The sequence below is a fragment of the Cucurbita moschata genome, unplaced genomic scaffold (assembly GCF_002738365.1).
Source record: "Cucurbita moschata cultivar Rifu unplaced genomic scaffold, Cmos_1.0 Cmo_Scf00072, whole genome shotgun sequence".
NCBI classification, from domain to species: domain Eukaryota; kingdom Viridiplantae; phylum Streptophyta; class Magnoliopsida; order Cucurbitales; family Cucurbitaceae; genus Cucurbita; species Cucurbita moschata.
The window spans coordinates 199,558-221,123 of record NW_019268588.1 but is presented as its reverse complement, the minus strand read 5'-3'; the positions used below and the strand labels follow the sequence as shown (position 1 = coordinate 221,123).

The following is a 21,566-nucleotide window of genomic DNA, read 5'->3' as shown; positions in this document are numbered from 1 at the left end:
TCTCTTCAAATTCAACGACACATATACTTCTACTTCTGGGACTTCTATTAATAGTCATCCAACCCATCTCAATTTCTTTTGTCTTTGGATAGGATTATGTGTTTACTTCAATTCATTTGTTAATTTGAATTATGGGTCCCATTCAACTTTTAAAAAATTTCAAAATGTCTTTTCGATTACGAGTACATAACGTTAAAATTTCAAAATTAATTTGAGTATGCTATGGTCTCTGTCGCAATCAACCTCATTCGTCTATGATATTATTACTCTTTATTTACTTAAAGAAAAATGCTTTGAAAAATGTTGACTCCACTGTTAAGTCAAAAAATCAATTACATGCCATTATATTACAGGTCGGGATATATCTTCTTTAACCTTTCTTTTATTGGTTACATCATCAAACGTGACCATATCGACTTGAAATATGAGAGGACATACCATCATTCTCCCTTATGACCATATCACCAAGTTTTCAAATGTCTAGTTGTGACCATATATGACGAAACATTGGAGGGTCATATTGCCAATCTCCATCGTGGTGGCATTTTTTACAAATTCTTGCTAGCGTTCACCTTTTATTAAAGCGTTCACATTAGTCTCAAGGCTAGCATGCATACATTATTTAAAACCACAGCTAGCATTCATCGTTCCATAGAAATGTTCACATCAGTCCCATAGCTAGCATCTCTACCTTATATAAAATCGTAACGAGTATTCATATAAAAATAACATACAACAAACAATTCATCCAACCAAACATATAACGTTTCAACAATAAGATAATTTTACCTCGATTGATTGGATAGAAGTGGGCCAAAATCGGAACGAACCGTTTCAAAAAAAAAGTTAGGACACATTCAAAGCTTGGAGAATAATTATTTTTGAAAAGTCCACACGCCTCGATGTTGTATTTTCTTCTATTTCCATGATCTTTACCAATAAATTCAACAGTTGACCTTATCAACATGCTTGAAAAAAATCTTGTATTCGAACTACAAAACTTTGTTCTTAAGTTAAATAACCAAGTATTAAAACCAATATTTAATGTGTCAATTGATCACTTCAATCACTCAAATTTCCCAAAGTCAACTGATCTAACAGATTTTTTATGTTCTTTTTTAAGAATAAAACCATTGAAATTTTCAAATTGTTTTGTTATAAAAGGGAAGATAGATAGAACAGTGTTTGAGGAACATGGATAACGACGACATTGTATTCTTAATGGCTCCGATAATGATTATGGTATTTGCGTTTTGCGGTTTTAGTCTTTTCGTAGTAACTTTGTGCTGTAAATGGAGAGAATTGCAAAAGATGAACAACGGAGGTGCCGTTTATGGCGGCGGCGCCGGAAAAATTATCATAGTGGTTGACCAAAATGGAAATCCTATTGGTGGAACCAACTTCCCAGCTGGATGTGGCAACGTCCGCTCCTTAAACGTCGGTGGCGAGTTTCGGTACGATAGGATATATGGCGGAGGACCGGAGGTGGTGGTACCGACGGTGGGGGAGGTTATGAAATGTCAATCTTGTAGTTCTTGCGGCTGCACCCACGGTGGCTCTTTAGTTTCATTTACATGTCAATGTTGAAGCTTAATAGTGAATTGATAATTATGTAAGGCTTTGAGCTTAGTGCAATTTAGTTATGAGCACTTCTTTGAATTAATATGTTATTGATAATTATGCATGATAGCAGGAATTAAAGAAATGGAATCCGTTAGGTTGTAGCTATTTCGACTCATTAATCTTATCGATCTACAAAACACCATAAGATAGTATTCTTCGAGTTTGCTAGTGCATAATTACCGTGTGTTGGATGAAAGTCCCACATTGGCTAATTTGGGGAATGATCATGAGTTATAATAAAAAAAAATACTATCTCTATTGGTACGAGGTCTTTTGGGATGCCCAAAACAAAGTCATGAGAGCTTATGTTCAAAGTGGACAATATCATACCATTATTGATATGTAAATCAACCCAAAGGAAAGTATGGAACGGATTATCTTGATGATCAAGATCAAGAGTAAAGAAAACTCGTTTCTAAACTCTCGTTTCTAAACTCGTGATTCGAATCACTCCACAAGAGGTTTGATCAATACCACTTGAATGACTCTACATGCAAGTTCTAAACACAAAAATCTGATTTCTAATCAAAGAAAAGAAGAAGACTTTATATAGCTTTACAACCTTAACCTATGTCATACATAACTCCCAAATTAAATGGGCTAGTAAATAAGAAATACCCATAACCTCCATATTAAAATGGCTAGTTAATGGTGGAATATAGTAACCTATGTGGGTTACAATATAACCTTAACTCCTATATTTAAAACTAGCTTAAATATGACAACAAATAGTTAAACTATAATTAAATAATGCAAATAATAAAATGTGCTTATTATTCATCCTTGGACTATTTGATAAATTCAGCGGAGTTCAATAAATGCAACTTAAAGTGCATTTAATTCATCTCTGTCATGAAGCTCAACTTTGCATAACATATAAGGGAGGTCTCCAACGTCTTCTAGAATTTCCTTTGGTGAGCTCACCATAGCTTGAATATAACTGTATAAGGTTTGTTGTAGCTTCTTGGCTCTCGTCCTTGTAATTGGACCTTGAGGTATGGAAATTCCTTGGTCGTGGTTCATATCAATTATGGAGAGTCATATTCATCTAACACCGTGCACCCTTCATGGTAGTGAGCATCGTCACGGTTGTTGAACGCAAACGAGTAAGCACTCATTCTTCCACATTGTGTGGGAAGATCCAAAAAAAGAAAAAAATCGTGGGGTTTGGTTTCTCATAAAATGGTTGTGTAGGGGTCGATTCCGTGGATTCAGTCACCCAAGAGACGGTCGCCGGAGGAGCTGTGGGTGGTGAAGGAAACATGCAATCATCGAAAGTAAAACTTAGGCATAAGAAGAAAATCGGGCGAAGAAGACAAGGTTCACTAGTCGAAAGTTGGGTCGGATCTGGAGTAGATACCTGCGGATGATGAGCCGATAACCAGACAATGGCTCACGCACAGCTTCGTCCAACCGACCCCTTTGTGCGCTGCTCCAACGACTAGACTCGACTTTTGACTTAGCTTGGTGGATTATTTGGCTCGTTATAGCATATTTGGTACCATTTCTTACATTTTTTACCTTTTCGGAGTTGTTTTGATCTCATTGGAGGTGTTTAAGGTCAATTTAACCCTCATTTGCTCAAACCAAGTTATTTTGAGCTATAAATTTGAATTAAGGGACACTCTTAACTAGGTATGTTCGTGTCATGTCTTGATACGATCCCGTGGGGAGATATAGGTTAGAGTGAACGATAAGGAGTGCCTCAAATCAACTTTAGGATTATCGAGTAACTTCGGCTCAGGCCAATCAAGTAAGTGGCTCTACCATCGGTTTGGATGGAAGAATTTCTTTATGTATGATGACACGTATCTAGTGGTCGTGCATGTGTCATATGTACTATGATATGTTATGTTAGACTTTGATATGCTATAACATGTCATGATATGTTTGAAATAAGAAAATCTATGATGCACAACCCCTACCCCATGATTTGAAAGAAATAATTTTATAAGAGTTTATGGATGCATAATGATAGAGTTTAATATGGGATGAAAAAATGGGGGTTGTCTTGCATTGTTTATTACAATTGATGGAAAGTATAGAGATCTCATGCATAATTGTATGTTCATGTGCATCGGGATACTTACTCTTTATGATGAATACAGATGCGTACACCACGAGACTTAAATGATTATCATGTTTACCATGATGCTACGACGCTCGAAATTCCCTCTGGGTGTCCGACAACAGCTCAACGAGTGTTAGCCTAACCAACAGGCCTGGGGGCCCACGCTTGTATGTATAGGTTGTATGTAAAGAAGTACTATACATCAAACTTATCCCGGGAAAGTTACCTAAGAGAATGAAATGAAATGATGTTCTAAAAGATAGGTCCTCCATATTGCATGTGATTGCATTCCCGACCTCAATAGTGGGCTCACTTACTGAGTATTTCTTAAAATACTCAAGTTTTGTATTATTCTTATATTTCAAGCAAAGGTAAGACACCATTATACTGATAACGGAGGCGTCGAGTTGAAGACCATGAAACTTGTGTTACGGTAGTTGCAATTTATTTTATCTCAGCACCCTTAGGCTAGTTTGGGGCATTGTCTTTTGTTTTCTCAATTTTATTTTCTAGTTTTTAGATATATGTTTTGGGTTGATTTAAAGCTTTTATTTTTTATTTTTTTTTATTAACATGTAAGTCTACGACATCGTTTATGCACTATTTAAAATGAAGTATTCCGCACTTTATGATCATGTCGTACATATGATGGCGACTCTATTTCAATAGGAAAATAGTTCATTCTTATCTATTCCTATTGTTAGTTCATTAATAATTGAAACAAATTCTATTGGTAGCTGGTTGGCAAGTTATATCCTTTAAGCAATAAGGATATTGTTTATATCTCTATCAAAATTCAACTATTTAAATATTAAGAACACACAAACTAAAATTGTCACAAAATCTCTAAAAAAAAAAAAATACATCTATCTCTTAAATAGTCTCTAGACACTATAAACGTGTATTTTCAACTTACCTTCTGTGTTCGTAGAGCCTCGGTGCTAATCTTCCGTGTCTCATACCTTTCTATCATTTCTTATTTTTCACATCTTGTCTCGGATTTAAATTTAGGGTCAGACTTGACTTATTATTATTTTTTTGTTAGCTGAACCGAGCTATAAAATTTAAATCTCTAACTTTTTAGTCAATAGTATAGGTTAAATATCAGGTTGAAAAAGATATATATATTAATTTTTTAACTTGTATGTTTACCAAATTGGTCAACCTTAATTTTCTTTCTCGTCAACCCATGATTGGGATCTCCATTTTCTCCCAATGTGGAAGCTACGTTCCCATTATAGAAAACCTAACCAAATAATACTAATTGGATAACGATATCTTTAATAATATTATTGTTAATTATGAAAGTGCAATCAATACCACCTTTAAAAATTCACCCAAAAAATTGTTTTTTTTTACAAGTTCTTCCCTCAAATACATACAAAACTAAATAGAAATAAAGTCAACTAAACCAATCAAATGTGGTCTAAAACCATTGCACAAACCCTATTGTCTTTTCCACCAAAAGAACAAAATTGTGAGAATTGAAACAGAAGGTCAAAGATTGTGTACAAAAGAACACCAAACATTTTCAAACACTGAACTATTTGAGCTCAGCCATTCCCCCACGTCTTCTTTTTGGCTATATAACACACCAAAAGTAAGAGAACTTCAATTCTTTGAAATATGGTTCGAACAGCATACATTGTCTTGCCCATTGTCGGGGCTTTTATCATTTGTTTTGTCATGTTGTTGTCGTGTTTGCTTTGCCGGAGGAGAGTTTCTAAGGGAGATGCTAGCAGAGGGAGAAAAAGTGGAAGTTATGTTGAAGGTGGCAATAGAATTGGAATAGTTGTGGATGATGGGAGCTATGTGGGTACAACACCCATGTTTAACGGTGGTTATGGAGGTTGGGGTTGGGATTGGACTTTTAGTAGTGTAGGAGATACAGGCAACGGCAATGGCAACGGCGGAGGAGGTTGTGATGTCGGTGGAGGTGGTGGGGATTCTGAAGTTGGTGGTCGAGGCAGTGATATTGGTCGAGGTGATGGAGTTGGGTGTGGAAATGGAGACGGCAACGGAGCGAGTTTTCACGAGGCAGGTGGTGGAGATGGTGGTATAGCGAGCTCTTTCGACGAATGTGGTGGTGGAGGTGGGACTGTTTCTGATCGTGGAGGTGGTGGGAGTTTTCACATGGATGGTGGGCATTCTAATTTTGGAGGTGGAGTGAGTTCTCACGGCGGAGGTGGTGGCGGAGCAAGTTATGATCACGGCGGAGGTGGAGGGGTTTCTGATTATGGAGGTGGTGGAGGGGGTTATGATTTTGGAGGGGGTGGAGGATCATCCTTTTGGTGACAATTTGATATTCGTTGTAGCATAAATTTGATATTCATTCAAATGCTGCTTCACTCATTATTAGATATTAGATAGTTACAAATTTATGATTGATGATAATTTAGAGTTACGATAGTTTTTTAATATATTTTAAGATTTATTTACGCTAATTATGACTCTAAAGTATACATGATGGTTAATTATGATCATAAAATATGAAAATTACAACTCTTGAAATGCTTTTAAGTAAGGTTAATGGTTTTAATTGTGAGGCAACATAAAAGCTTAAAGTATACATATTGGTTAACGTTGTCTTCGTAAAGTAAACTTGAAAAACTATTAAAATGAGCATTTGTGCTCCCTTTTAGCCAATAACTAAATTTGTGTAGGTTAAGTTACATGTAGAATCATTGAAACTTGACATGATCAATTTTGCTTGTAGAGTGATTCGAATCTCAAACAAGTGTTCTCGCATTGGATAGTGTTTTTACTTCTCTTTTTCGATTTTATGCAGTTTAGATGGTATATTTAGAATCATTCAAGCTAGAAATTGCAAGTAGAGTGGAGTAGCTCAAATCTCAAACAAATATTATTGTCTTAAGATATTCGATCAACATAGTAATCCGAATAATCTGAACTAGCTGGATCCATTCCATTATGCGATCTTGGAATCGGTCTAAGCTGATTATGGAGAGACCAAGTAAAACACCCAATTAGATGAATGTTGATTAAGATAGTCAAAGGTGGTGGGCAAACGGTACAAGTTTTTGGAAGTTCAAAGCGTTTGAGTTGGGTTTAATAGGTCAAACATTTGTCATGAGTTTGGTTCCTATAAATTACAACCCACAATAACAGTTCATTGATGCAAGAGATATCGAATTGAGAGGCAAGATGGTTCCAACAGCAGTATTCATCATCCTACCCGTTGTCTTCGTTTCCCTCTGGATTACTATATGTGTGTTGAGTATTATTTGTCGGAGCAGAGTTTCTAATGGCAAAGTTAGCGGCGGTGGTGTTGGTGCTTATGATGGGAACCAAGTCAATATAGATATTGATGATGGTGGTAGCGGCGGATTTAACCACGACAACAACAATGGATGGGGCAGTGACGCTGGAGGTGGCGGCTATGACTTTGGTGGGGGAGGAGGATATGACTTTGGAGGTGGAGGTGGAGGCGGCGGAGGAGGAGGATGTGACTTTGGAGGTGGTGGTGGTGGTGGTGACGGTGGCGGAGGTGGGGGAGGAGGAGGAGGGTGTGATTCTGGAGGCGGCGGTGGTGGTGGAGGCTCATCTGGCTAATGACCACGGCAAGGAAGGATTTGGTTCACAGATACAAGATCATAATTCTTTTATTTCTCAAAAGTTCAATTTGTTCATTTGTACAACGACTTAATTGATTAAGATATTCGTAAAGACAATGTCTTTCACTTATATATATTCATGATCTTCTCCTTAATTAGTCGGTATAAGACTCAAACGCTCTCCAACAATCCTCCCCAAAGTATACCACGTAGAGCTTCCTTTGAGATCCTGTTCTCTAGAGCCCTCAAACAAATTATGTCATTTGTTCGACATTTGAGTCACTATGACTATATCTTCGAGGCACACAACTTTTTGTTCGACACTTCAGGATTTTATTGACATGATTAAGTTGAGATAAAAGCATGACTCTCATACCATGTTATGAGCAACCACCCTCCGCATTATATGATATTGTCCATTTTGAGTATAGATTCTCATGGTTTTACTTTTGATTTCCTCAAAAGACTTTTTCGTACCAATAGAGATAGTGCCCCTCGCTTATATACTCATGATATTCCCCTTAATTAGTCAATGTGGAACTCCAACATTTGGTATCAGACTCGTACCTCTCCTAGTCAGATGTGATTCGGGGACGAACTAAGGTAGAAGCTAATGAACATGTGACACACAAGTAAAGGAAAGGTACATGAATGAACCGAGACTACATCCAAATGAGAGTGAATCGGAGGATAGGATATATAACAAAGAAAGACTTTAAAAAAATGAAAGTTACTACCTATACTAATAAGATGTATTTTTTTTTTAATATCTCAATCATAGAAACATCATGGTTAAGCATGTGTATTACTTGGAACAATTTTATATTGGAGCATTTGGAATTACTCACGTACTTACCCTCGATTCAATTTCATCTCGTAACGTTGTGTTCATAGATCCCTAATATGTCTACAAGAGACTAAAATCCAGTTATATATAATTATAACTCAATTAATGAGTTATTATTTGTATTGGCATGTTATAATTGAACATGCTCTCCCGTGTATCAGCCTGTTAGGTTGAATTTAATGACGGTCGCAATAAATGAAGGGAAGAAAGGCAGAGCGAAGACCCGGAGTCTTGGTCTTCCCTAAGTCCACACGGCTCTTTCCTTCTGGCTATAAACCTGCCCATCCAGGAGCCCTCTAACCAGATAATCATGGCGCCCGAGCTCACAAAGATTGTCTCCCATGTCCATCCAAACCACCCTCTAAACTATTATTCCGACCCTCATGTTTACACCTGTCAGGGCTGCAAGACCTCCGGCATTGGTAACCGATTCCGATGCCATATCTGCTCCGTCGACGTCCACATCTACTGCCTCGATTGCCCACCTCAATTAGCCTCCTTCCTCCACACTCACTCCCTAGCTCTCTTGCCCTGTATGGACCATCGGAGCTGCGACGTTTGTCGTGAACGCATCGAGGGCTTGTTCTACCGATGCGATAGCTGTGACTTCGATGTGCACCCACTTTGCACCCAACTCCCCGAGCAGCTCCACCATGGCATCGACAAACGCCATAAGCTCAGGCTCCACAAGCTCTCCTCTGGCCGTTGTTCTGTTTGCGAATCGGATTGTTCTTATCTCTGGGTCTACAGCTGCAATGTTTGTCGAGTCAATATCCATCCCCAATGCATCCTCAAGCCGTATGGTCCGCGCCGGAGTGAGAACCCGGCTGTCCCGCCGTCGGATTCTCGCTCAATACCATATGCGCACGAGCCGTCGGGGTTTGGCGGTTATGGTTATGCAGGAGGAGGAGGAGGCCATTCTTCCCATTGGAGATTTCCGAATGAACCTAATTCTTACAGATCTGTTCAATTTCCACACAACAATCCAGACCATTCTTCCCGTTGGAGATTTCCAAATTTTCATTCTAGTTATCCAACTCAACCTAATTCTTACGGATCTGTTCAATTCCCACACAACAATCCAGACCATTCTTCCCATGGGAGATTTCCAAATTTTCATTCTAGTTATCCAACTCAACCTAATTCTTACGGATCTGTTCAATTCCCACACAACAATCCAGACCATTCTTCCCGTGGGAGATTTCCAAATTTTCATTCTAGTTATCCAACTCAACCTAATTCTTACGGATCTGTTCAATTCTCACCCAACAATCCAGGCCATTCTTCCCATGGGAGATTTCCAAATTTTCATTCTAGTTATCTAACTCAACCTAATTCTTACGGATCTGTTCAATTCCCACAGAACAATCCGTGTCCGAGGCCAATTTATGGCGGACAGACATCGTCACTGTCGTCGTCCCTCTGGGGATCGATGTTTGGGGTTACAATGATTTCTTCTTTGGTTGAAAATTTAACAGTAGGCGCTGTTACCGACTTTATTTTTGGTTCCAATTCCTAATTCTTCATCTAATTAGTGTGCTTTGTTTATCATCTTAAATTAAAAATGGTTTTGACTTACGTTCCTTCGAGTTGTATCGTTGATAATGTATTGAAGTATTTTGTGCATCATTTAGTTAAACTATAATTTTATATCTGGAACTTGAATCATGTTGTGTACTCATATGTATGTGGATTTACTCTCCAGATATGTTATTTTGTGTTATATTTCTTTACGTTGATTTTGGCTGTGTGAGAGTCCACAAGTCCTTAGGCAAGTTGAGGGTTTAACCTATAATATGTTATTCTCTGTTCTATTTCTTTACGTTGATTTTGACTTTGTGAGAGTGGACTTGACTTTGTGAGAGTGCACAAGTCCAGTCTCAATAATTGTGTGAGTAATTATGTCACGAAAATGAGTAAAAATTTTAAGAATAAATTTAGGAAAATGATAAGCCTCATGTGAGTCCTTATATATTTAGGTTAGGACTAACATATGTTAGAAAAAATAATTTAGAAATTTTAGAAATAAATTTAATAAAATGATTTAGGTAGGTTAGGAATAAAGATATCTAAATATTTCAGAAAAATACTGAGAAATTTTAGGAATAAATTGTCTGACCTCTACTATAAATACTCATCCACCCTACCTAAAGTTATCGTCTTAAGAAATACAAAGATTAAGAAGTGTCTTGTAATCTCTTGTTATTAATAAAGTGTGCGAGTGTTTCCCACAAAGATTTGTATTCAATATCACAGTGAGGTTGGTGTAGGGTGTCTGATCTCTTGGAATTTTTAGTATGCTCTATGGTTGCAGCTCTGTCTGATCTTCACATCATAAACGATTTATTGAGATTATTAGTGAGTGAATTTTTTTGTCTTGTGAGTAGTCCATAACTCTGCAAGTTTTGTGTCGAAAAGGCTTGTTTGGTATTACTTAGGTCTTACCAACAAGATGGGTGATTTCCAAATTGTTGGAGAAATTAAGAAACTCAATAGCAACAATTACAACAAGTGGGCAACATGGATGATGTCCTACTTACAAGGACATCACTACCTTTGGGAGATTGTGGGCAGGAGTGAAACTACGACGCTAGGAGAGGATTCTAACAGCGCTTGTGCAAATGGAGAATCAAATCAGGCAAATCAATGTTTGCTTTAAAGACCACAATATGTTGAAGCATATTTGGGATGACAAGACACCGAAAGAAACATGAGACATTGGAGATAGAGGAAGAGCAGAGAAGACAAACTGCCATTGGAGATCGAATCCAAGGCAAGAAACTTCGAAGCATACTTCTCTCAGTGTTGGAAAAGGAGTTTGGGTGATGGATCCACTCATTCCGGCAAGAAAATCTAAGAACGGACAAAGTAAGGTTTAAAACTTCTTGTTTCGATTTTATCTAGATATGAGGAGTTTCTTGAGCGTTAGATCTGGAGTTTTTGAGGTATATAACTAAAATAAGATTTACACAGGTTTCTTGAAGTTCCTGGACGAAAATCGGAGTTTAGTCAGAGTTCGGGTAAACCGATCAAAAACAGAAAATGTGAGTTTTTCCGTATCTTTGGACGACCTTAACTCATTGTGTGCTCAAGGAAAAAATAAAGGAAAAATATATTGTAGAAGTAGATCTACAATTTTCGAAAAGAGACTTTGTTGATATGGATTACGGATTGAAAGATAAGAAAATCCAAAGAAAATAGAGCGAAAACGCGAAAATGCGAACATCCGGAAATTTGAAACACACGCAGGAGAGAGAAAGAGACCACCACGCGTCGATCGGCGAATGAAAGAGCGCGGCGGAGCCGGCGTGCGTCAGGTGGCAGCGTTCCATTAGTGCGCTGAGTCGGGTCGACCCGTACGCCTGCCAAATTGGTCTGGAATCCTGCGGTCCAACCCGACGTTTCCCGCCAAACACTGTGCGCCATGTGTCACGCTCGTAAAATTTGAAGGTTCGCGGCCGCTGGGGTTCAAAACGCGGCACTGCCTACGTGCGTGCCGGTGTGTGTGGGGACCTGCTAGCGCGTGGGACCCCATTCTCTCACTCGTTTGGCCTCTGTTTGCTTGTTTTTTTGCCCCGATTTCAACTCTGATCCTATTTTTATATGAATTAGGACCTATCAAGGAAATTTCAGAATTTTTGGAACCTTTTCCGGCAAATAATTCGAGCTTGGGAAGGCACGCGTCAACCATGTAAGTAGCCATTTGGATTCCCACGAGCAATACTTGTAGGAATCGCTAGGAACAAGCATGCATGCTACCACCCATTAACTTAGCTAGCCGGACCTTGCATATTAGTATGGAAACTGCGAAAATGAAATGATTAAGGAAATCTAGATACGAAATGTTTAATTAAATCTGTTTTGATTGAGAATCTGATAAAGTATGAAGAGGATGGGAAACTTGTGAAATCTGCGCTCTGGGTGAAGATGGACGTTATCTTCCCGTTGAGCATGTTTGTTAATATTGCATGAACTGTTGCGTGTGAACTCTTATGCATGATGATAGCTTGTGTTATCTTTCTTGTTGAATAGGAAGGAATTATGAGCGTGGATTAGGGTGCTTGTGACTAAGTAGGCTAGACGAGATCTTAGATTGGGAGACCTCTAGAACACCGTGCATATAGACCCGCGAAACGATTACTGGCAGATCCAGAGCCCATAATTCCAAACCCGATAGGTTTGTGAGACCAGGCACGAGAATCCTAGAGATGCATGAATCCAAGTCTAAGCCACCAAGTTCCACCCTAGAAAGGATAGTAGGACACCATAGTAACTGTAGGTAGCCCGCTAGAGTTGAGCAGTGTGGGTAGTGTCATCAGAACCTCCATTTCCCTTTCTGCTCCTATACCGTACTGTCGAGACAGAGCTCCGATACGAAGATCGTTGAGCTTGGCCAATCCGGATAGGGAAGTGTGACAGGTGCCAAGACTTAGTGGTAATAGTTAAGGGGTCTTCTGAACAGGACTCCTAGGCCGTAGAAACCCGTCCCTGAGTGGGGGATGTGGAGCCACGTAGGATGACTCAGTAGCTGACCGGCACACAGGGGGTCGCACCCCGAATTTAGTAGATGTATGATCCCGTGTGAGGGTCGTCAGCTAACCTCCACGGATGATGTTCAGAGAGAGTCACGTATTCAGATCCAGCCATACGATCCCCTCAGATTTACTTATGAGGTCGCGCCTCAACTCAAGACACTAACCATTTCACTGCATAAGATGGGCAAGCCTCCTAAGATACAGAAAAGAGAGTTGTAGCGTGATTCGTACTCACTAGATCCCAGAGATAAGACCGTGGATACGTACTAAGATAAGGATGCGAAAAGAGCCTACAAGTAGGTTGCTTACTGAGTATAATTTTATACTCACCCCTTTCTCCCCTTTTTTTTCAGGTACCAGTCGATACGGGGAGGTGTTCGAGAGCTGAACTGTCACAGAGGGGTGTCGTTCCGGAGTGTCAATCCCTTGTCGGTCTTTTAGAGTCCTTTGTCCGTTTTCATATTTAGAGTTTTTTGTATTTCATTTTATATTTATAACAATTGACTTTGATTTTATATTTAATTTTGGTATCCTTGATTTCCTTTTCTTGTTTTAAATTTTGCTGGATTTTTACCTTCCATTTTACCTTCTTTTTATTTTTATTTGTTTTCGATTTCGTCTTTTTAGTCACGATTCGATCTTTCGAAGTCTTGAAAGTCGGGTCCTAACATCCGCCATTGGAGAATCTCGAATAAAAAGAATCATTATCCACAAATTGCAATCAGAATATAGAAGCCTCGTTATTGCTGTACGAGGATGGCTTGCTCAACCATCACTTGTAGAGTTTGAAAATTTGTTAGCCAGCCAAGGAGCTATGGCTAAACAAATGGGATGCATCACATTGAAGAGTGAAGAAGCACTCTACACAATTGAAATTCGGAGCAACAATAAATCATCTACCAAATATGAATACAAAAATTTTAACAAAGGAAGAAGCCACCAAGGAATTGCACAACTAGGGAGAGCTCAGAAGAACGACAACAAGAGCTCTCAAGGGAAGAGATTTGAAGGTGTTTGCTACAATTGCGGGCACATGACCATGGATTGTTGGTCTAGAAAAAAGTCTATCAAAAGCAATGTGACATTCTCCAACATGGAGATGGAGGAGGAATGAGATACAGAGGTACTATGTGTCATAGAAGAAGACGAGCTAGCTCTCATGGTGATGATGGGAGAGCATATCGAGTATGAGAATGATTGGATCGTTGATTCAAGATGCTCAAACCACATGACTGACAATCAGAGAAATTTGCAAGATAAGAAAGAGTACAAAGGAAGCCGTATGGTACGCACAACAAATAACACACAGTTGTCAATTGCTCAGATCGACAATACGACAATCATGCCTCACAAAAAATCTGATATAGTGTCACTACATAATGTTTATCATGTACCGGGAAAAAAAAAAGAACTTGTCAGTGTCACAACTAACAACATCAGGAAAATATGTCTTGTTTGGTCTAGAAGATGTGAAGTGAAAGTCTACGAAGATATTAAGATAACAGAAAATCCAACAATGAAAGGACGAGGAGTGGATTCTGTTTACGTCCTATCTGCAAGGTCTACTTATGTTGACAAGACCCGAAAGAATGAGATAACAGATCTATGACATGCAAGATTGAGACATGTTGGCTACCACAAGTTGAAGCTGATTATGGAGAAATTAATGCTCAAAGGCCTACCTCAACTTGAAGTCAAAACAGACGTTGTCTGTGCTAGATGTCAATATGGTAAAGTTCATCAATTACCATACAAATAGTCAAATTTCAAAGCAAAAAAAAACCATTAGAATTAATTCACTCTGATTTGTTTGGTCCAGTCAAATAAGCATCGATGAGTAGAATGCAGTATATGGTGACGTTCATTGACAACTACTCAAGATGTGTGAATTTTCTTTATGAAAGAAAAGTCGGACACGTTCTCAAAATTTTAAGAATTTAAGATGATGATCGAATGAGGAGTAGGAGTGAAGATTCGTTACCTACGTTCAAAAAATGGCGGAGAATACACATCAAATGAGTTCAATCAATATTTACACAAGTGTGAGATACGACATCAGTTTACATGTGCCAACACACCACAACAAAATGGTGTAGTAGAAAGAAGAAATTGACACTTTGGGCTGAAATTATGCGAACGGCTGCCCATGTGATCAATAAGATTCCCCAACCAAGGCTAGGTTTCATCTCACCATTTGAGATACAATGGGACATGAAACCTATGGTTAGCTACTTCAGAGTATTTTGTTGTGTTTGCTATGTATTTGTATCTGACAATCTAGGTAGCAAGTTTGACAAGAAAGCAATAAGTGTATATTTGTTGGATTTGACAATCAAAGAAAAAGGTGGAAGTGTTGTGATCCAACAAGTGGATAATACAGTACATTAAGAGATGTAGTTTTCGATGAAGCATCTTCATAGTGGCCCTCAGAGAAGAAAGACTTACCATATTCAAATAACATCGAAGAAATTTTATAGTAGAAGATGAGGGAGCAAACTATGCACGTTCAGTCAAATATTGATGTGCTTGAAGATCCAAGTGACATTGATGTTGACGAACAAGAAGTGACTCAATCAAGCATAAAATTGAATTGAAAAATTGTAACGCTAAATAAAAAAAAATGTCGGTCAAAGTGAGAGGGGCAAAAAGGGCATTCTGCCCCTCAACCCTTATAGGGGGCTTGAGGATTTTCAACAAAGCACCTGCAAAAGAGAAAAGTGTGAGAAGAAAAGTTGGAGAGAAAAACTTGAGAGGGAAAAGTAACGCGCCAGACTTCTCTGTTGTTTTTCGATAATCCGCAAGTGAAATCCGGTGAGAGGAAATCGTTTGACGGGAAGTTGTTGGAAGAAAATAAAAATGCGAAAAATAACAAGGAGAGAATTGCTGAAGACTTTTGCTTAAAATGAGGTGTAAAAATATATGGAGAGTGGCCAACTAAATCTGTGCCCCTTCTTATAAAATTGCCATCTAAAAGTTTGGTAATCTATTGGACGTGGTCGTCAAATGGTCAAACGAAGGTATTCAATCAACTAATGAAAACGTGTAAATCTAAATAAGAAAAACCTCAGGTAAAATCTCAGGTTTTATCTAACAATCTCTTCCTAAAACCTGTGGTATATCTACCTTATTTTGTTTGAACTCCGATTTGAGCCCTATGGCTCGGTGTCCCTGGCAGCATGTCCTCCAGACTCCACGTCTTGTTCAGCCACCTCTTCTTCGAGCTGGCGCGCCACCCGTCCAGGTGGTTCACCTCTTCCTAATAGATCTTCCATCCTCCGGTACCTGGCCGAGAGGTTGACTGATTGCTCTATCTCCAACTCTAGGATGTAAAGGCAGTTTGCCGTGCACCGAACTTGCGTGAGCAACCATTGTCGATCATCGTGGATCCTCAGTAGCCCGCACTTGATTGAAATGTGGCAGCCGGCCTTATCGAGTTGACCCAGACTCACAATATCAGCCTTGAGCCTCGGGATGAAGTAGACGCTGGTCAGCTTGTGGTGCTTGTCTCCGTTGCCGACGAACAGGATGGTGTCGTGCCCTTCGATCTCAACGACGGAGCCGTCGCCGAATTTCACCATCCCGCAAATCCTCGAGTCAAGCTCCGATAACGCAGACTTGGCCTCGCTCATATGGTTTGTTGCCCCCGTGTCGAGGGCACATCGCCGATGCTCTTGCTGCTCGCCTCTTTCACCAATTTGAGCGAACACTCACTCCTCCTTTAGTTGAATTGGCTCCCCAGCCGGTGCCTTACACTCACTCCTCCTCCAGTTGAATTGGCTCCCCAGCTGGTGCCTTTGTTATGCACAGTTGGATCTCTTCCTCGGGTTCGACGCTCACCGGAGCAGTTATGCCGTCGTCGATTACCTCAGTGGATTTGGGGAGCTCTTCCTCGGGTTCGACGCTCACCGGAGCAGTTATGTCGTCGTTGATTACCTCCGTGGATTTGGGGAGCTCTTCCTCGGGTTCGACGCTCACTGGAGCAGTTATGTCGTCGTCGATTACCTCCGTGAATTTGGAATCGGAATTAGGGATGTCAGGTAGGACTGATGCAGTCACCATGAAAAGAGCCGGCTCGTCCTCCTCGGATTGAGCCACATGGGCCTTCTCGGCCGTCTCCTTGTTCCTGAGCTTGCTCCAGCAATTCTTGCTCAAGTGACCTCTTCCCACAGTACGAGCACTGTATTGGCCCTTCATTAGTCGGCTCCTTCTTTTCATCAGCCTCTTTCCCACGCATGCGCCCGCGAGATTTCTATGGCTTCTTACCGCCTTTGCGGCTGGAGGACCCATTGCTCTCGCCGGTGTCGTCACGGAGCTTTAGGTTACCGCCTTTGCGGCTGAAGGACCCATTGCTCTCGCCGGTGTCGTCATGGAGCTTTAGGCGTGCAAGCCATTCCTCCTCCGTGAGGAGTAGACAACTCTCCTTGTTGAGAGCTAAAACAGTATTGCCCATTGCTCTCGCCGATGTCGTCACGGAGCTTTAGGCGTGCAAGCCATTCCTCCTCCGTGAGGAGTAGACAACTCTCCTTGTTGAGAGCTGAAATAGTATTTTTCTTCCACTGCTCGACGTTACGCAGTCTTCCGATCACCTCTTCCACCATTAGGTCGTTCACGTCAAGCAATGTCTCAATTGAAATTGCGACTTGCTCGAGGTGATCGGGGACGACCTGCAGCATCTTCTTCACGATTTCTGTCTCGCTCATGCTGCCACCGAAAGTGGTGATGCTGTTGGCAAGCCCCGTGATCCGCATTGAAAAATCATCGACGGATTCGCCGTCCTTAAAGCGGATCTCCGAGAGCTCCTGCTGCAGCTGCTCGATGTTGGATTTCTGCACTCGTTGTACACCGACCCGATGGTATTTGATTCCCTTGTAGGCCGATTGTGCGGTGCGCTTGGTGGAGAGAGACGTCTGGGGGCACAGATCGTAAATATGGTGGCGAACGCCAGCCGATCCTCCCGGTACTCAATCGTTTCTTCTTCCTCTGGCTCGACAGCGTACCATAACCCTTGCGCCTGTAGGTTGATGCGCATCAACAAGGTCCACTCGTTGTAGTTGGACCTTGTCAACATCGGATATTGAACGATAGCGGTCGTTGTCTCCCTGATCACTCACTCAACGACAACTCGACGCCCGTCATCACGGCGTCGGCCTCTTCGTGGTGGTGATGGAGATGCTGGCACTTGGTGGCGGTGTGGAGGAGTGAGCGAGCCTGCTCGGGATGGACCCCACGATGTGTATTTTTGTGCTTTGCATTTTCTTCTACTCAAACCTAAGATCTGTGCGTTGTTAGGTCGACGCTCTAACCACTTGAGCTATTCAACTTGACTGTTGATAAGGTTGGCTCCTCCGCAATGATATACCACCGATGGCTTCAACTGGGCTCTGATACCACTTGTTGTTTTTTGATAATCGGCAAGTGACATCCGGTGAGAGGAAATCGTTTGACGGGAAGTTGTTGGAAGAAAATAAAAATGCGAAAAATAACATATAGAGAATTGCTGAAGACTTTTGCTTAAAATGAGGTGATAAGATCTTCTAAACAGATTTACCTATTTAAATATCTAAGTTATCCTTAAAAATGGCTGGAGAATGGCCAACTAAATCTGGGCCACTTCCTACAAAATTGCCATCTAAAAGTTTGGTAATTAGACGTGTTCGTCAAATGGTCAAACGAAGGTATTCAATCAACTAATGAAAACGTGTAAATCTAAATAAGGAAAACCTCAGGTTTTATCTAACATTCTCGTCGGAGAACCACCATCGAAGTTCACTCTCGACCAAGACTTACACGTTGGAGCTTCTTCTTGAAGAAAAGGAGGACTCGTGTTTTTGAAGTTCCATCTTCTGTCAAGATTCGAGAGAAATCCGCAAGGTGAGATCTCGAACGTTCCTCTTCATATATGAGATCTTTCTTTAGGAATAAAGTGCTAAAGGTTGTTATCTTCATCTAGGGAAGATCTGCGGTTGATTTCGTGAAGAAAATCAGACAGAACGATGAGATCTGAGAATTTTTCCAAGAACGGTAAGGATGTTAATGAATCTCCTTGCGACGCTCATAATTCATCATATGGTTAAATAAAAATCATGAAAAAAATACTAGCACATAGTTTGTAATATGATCTAAAACTTTGATGAAGAAATCGACTAGAAATCAGGAGAAAAAAAAAAATGAGAAGAACATCGAAAAACTAATTAGAAACTCATTTTTCTATAAGGAGGAGAGAGAAGGCGACGGTGTGCCACATGTCAACCGGCAAGAGGTCTCCCGTGTGCCGATAGCCACTAGACACGCTTCGAACGATGCCTAGAGCGATGCAGTTCCAGTCTTCCAGCGACACGCGTCCGCAGCACCGTCAACCCAACCCGCATTCCTCAGCCAACCCGGTACCCGCGCGACGAACCGAACCACAGCGACCTGCGGTCCAACCGAATCACCATACCCGAACCAAATCGACGACCCGCGGCTACAAAAAAGCGCCCAAGAGTAGAACCTGCGAGTGAGCTTGTCCCGACGCCTGGCTAGCGCGTGTAAGCTTTTTTTCATCTCATTCGACTCCTGTTTTCCCTATTTTCCTCTTGAATCCAATTCTAATCCTATTTTTATATAAAATAGGATCTAATTGGAGAAAATCAATATTTTTGGACACGCTATTTGTGTAGAAACGCTAACGTAAGGGCTTGTGTCATCCAAGCAAGTCGGCATACGGTATTTAGGAAAATATACTTGTAGAAATCGCTTGGTTGCATGCATGATAGTCTATTTCCTTATATGTAACTTTCCATGGATTGATGTTAGGTATTGAATATGGATGTAATATGGAGAACTATCTGAGTGTTACGTTTATGTTTTAAGCTTTTATTTTATATGTATATGTTTAATTCATGCTGAAATGAGGAAGGGAACTTGTGAAATTTGCGCTCCAAGAGATTGATGGATATATCACCCCGTTGAGCATGTTTGTTTATTGTTGCATGAATGTTGTATGATGATGCTAGATATAATGGGCACACTCTGTTAGCTTTCATGATTTAGTTTAACGATAAGACTAGGGTTTTGTGGTTAGAGTGACAAGTCCCCAAGTGAAGACCTGACCCTTCCCTATGAGCCTAAGAAACTACCACGATATACGAACCACATCTAGAGTACCCTTAGGTTACTTGTGTGCGATTGGTGTTATAGCTTCGTGGGGGACTAGGGGGTTCCTGATGAGGACTCGATTGCTCTATAGCCGTTTTAGTATGGGAAACGGGAGACCCACGTCGTAACAGACCATTTAGTTGGATGGGATAGAGGGAGGTAGCCCTCCCCAAATAGGGGATTAACATGAGACTAAGGGGTTGCAGCTCACTTCCTGGGACTAGGAACAGGGGGATTACCATGGGACTAGGGGATTACCACGTCGTAACACACCAATAGTCTCATAGCCATGCTGAGGTAGCTACTCGCAGGGCACCAGTCAAACACAGGTTGGCGTAAGGGGACTCTTAGGGTTTAAATGAAAGAACAAAAAACCAAAGAAGCCCAAGGGGCAAGCCCCAAGGAGCTAACACTAAAACTAGATGTCCTAGAGGAGCCAAAGTAAAGTCTGTAGGAATTTGTTAAGATTAAGATGCGATAAAAGCCTACAAGTAGGTGGCTTACTGATTATAAATTTTATACTCATCCTTGCTATATTTTTTTTTCAGGTACGTGAGGCGTTGGGTCAAGAGAGGGCGCGCTGAGAGATGTGGATTGTCATAGTGAAAAGCATGTCCCGGGGCGTCAGTCTGGTCTTACCTATTAGTACACTTTGTCCTTCATGTTTTTTTCTATTGTCTAAAACTAGTCACCTATGATCTCTTTGTATTGAAACATTCTTCTTACAAAATAAATGATTGATTTTTGAAATGATGTTTTCCTTTGAATTTCTTGCATACACACTAGTCGTTTTGAGTCACGACTTATGGTTAATTATTGAGTCGTGACACACATCAACAACTTAGACGATCAAATAGAATCCGAAGATCAAATCCTAAGTATGTCAACGCAGCTATTGTAGAAGACGGAGTTAATGAGCCAGAGACATGATGAAGGATCACAAAACTCGGCTTGGTAGAAAGCGATGAAAGAAGAATACGGATGACCAAGTAGCAAACCTATTTATATAAGGGTTAACATGAGAGCTTTCATTGTTAGCTCAACATGATGCAACATATGAGAGCTAGTGCTGAGGATAAATATCATCACTAACTCAATAGGTTTAAGCCCAACAATTATGTGAGTGACTGTGTATTTATGTTAGGAAAATGATTAGAATTTTAGGAATAAATTTAGAAAAATGATTTAATTATATTAAGAATAAAGATATCTAAATATTTTAAGAAAAAAAAGTTATATTTTAGAAAAAATGAAAGAAATTTTAAGAATAATTGTCTGGCCTCTATTAGAGATATCCTCTGCTCTAACTAGTTATCTTCCTAAGAAATACAAAATAGTGGTATTCTACACCAAAGTGCCTTATGATCTCTTCTCAATTAGTCTTAAAGAGTGCGACGATTTCCCACAAAGATTTGTGTTCAACATATTCACCTAATACCACGTAGAGTGCGTTCTTAGATTCTTCAATTGGTATATGCTGACATTTGTGGACCATATCTCCTTGCTTCGAATGTCTATAGATTCAAAAAAACAATTAGAGCTATTTTTGAAGAAGAAAATTTATGGGGTTTTAACTATAACCTCTACCTTGGTTTGAATGTTACTTAATAACTTGAAATGAACATCCTAATATACAAATTCAACTTGGGAGTGAGGGAGGTGTATGGAATCTTTCATAGTTGGTTAAGAAAAAAAAACAAAGCCCATGTGACAGTGACCTGTAAGAACAAGTCAAAGAACCAAAAAAAAAAAAAAAAAAAAAAAAAAAAAAAAAAAAA

At 40.1% G+C, this 21,566-nt stretch overlaps 3 protein-coding genes and 2 long non-coding RNA genes across 6 annotated transcripts; 4 read left to right on the top strand and 1 right to left on the bottom strand.

Moving 5' to 3' along the window:
* Positions 1-5,320: 5,320 nt before the first annotated feature.
* LOC111438150 (glycine-rich protein 23-like) lies at positions 5,321-5,989 on the top strand. The gene has a single exon (XM_023076099.1). It carries the CDS (start codon positions 5,321-5,323, stop codon positions 5,987-5,989), a length of 669 nt encoding a protein of 222 aa, XP_022931867.1.
* An 870-nt stretch (positions 5,990-6,859) lies between these two features.
* LOC111438148 (glycine-rich protein 5-like) lies at positions 6,860-7,267 on the top strand. The gene has a single exon (XM_023076098.1). It carries the CDS (start codon positions 6,860-6,862, stop codon positions 7,265-7,267), a length of 408 nt encoding a protein of 135 aa, XP_022931866.1.
* Positions 7,268-8,385: 1,118 nt separating this feature from the next.
* On the top strand, positions 8,386-9,794 carry LOC111438174. 2 transcript variants are annotated; one of them, XM_023076129.1, is made up of 2 exons: positions 8,386-9,124; positions 9,317-9,794. In XM_023076129.1, the coding sequence occupies exons 1-2, from the start codon at positions 8,427-8,429 to the stop codon at positions 9,633-9,635; spliced, it is 1,017 nt and encodes a 338-aa protein (XP_022931897.1). In that variant the 5' UTR covers positions 8,386-8,426; the 3' UTR covers positions 9,636-9,794. The 2 variants fall into 2 exon arrangements, with proteins under 2 accessions (XP_022931897.1, XP_022931896.1); XM_023076128.1 differs by having other exon boundaries at positions 8,390-9,059; positions 9,174-9,794.
* A 938-nt stretch (positions 9,795-10,732) lies between these two features.
* Positions 10,733-13,131, top strand: LOC111438178. The gene is made up of 4 exons (XR_002709626.1): positions 10,733-10,984; positions 11,090-11,160; positions 11,366-11,807; positions 13,005-13,131. It is a non-coding gene; the product is annotated as an uncharacterized LOC111438178 (long non-coding RNA).
* A 2,699-nt stretch (positions 13,132-15,830) lies between these two features.
* On the bottom strand, positions 15,831-16,592 carry LOC111438179. The gene is made up of 3 exons (XR_002709627.1): positions 16,558-16,592; positions 15,902-16,397; positions 15,831-15,860 (listed from the first exon to the last, which is right to left on the bottom strand). It is a non-coding gene; the product is annotated as an uncharacterized LOC111438179 (long non-coding RNA).
* Positions 16,593-21,566: the final 4,974 nt, after the last annotated feature.

Coding starts and splice junctions, on each gene's coding strand:
- LOC111438174 (XM_023076128.1), top strand. CDS start 8,427: ATGGCGCCCGAGCTCACAAAGATTGTCTCCCATGTCCATCCAAACCAC. Junction 9,060..9,173: donor CCCATTGGAGATTTCCGAAT/GAACCTAATTCT, acceptor AATTCTTACGGA/TCTGTTCAATTCCCACACAA.
- LOC111438148 (XM_023076098.1), top strand. CDS start 6,860: ATGGTTCCAACAGCAGTATTCATCATCCTACCCGTTGTCTTCGTTTCC.
- LOC111438150 (XM_023076099.1), top strand. CDS start 5,321: ATGGTTCGAACAGCATACATTGTCTTGCCCATTGTCGGGGCTTTTATC.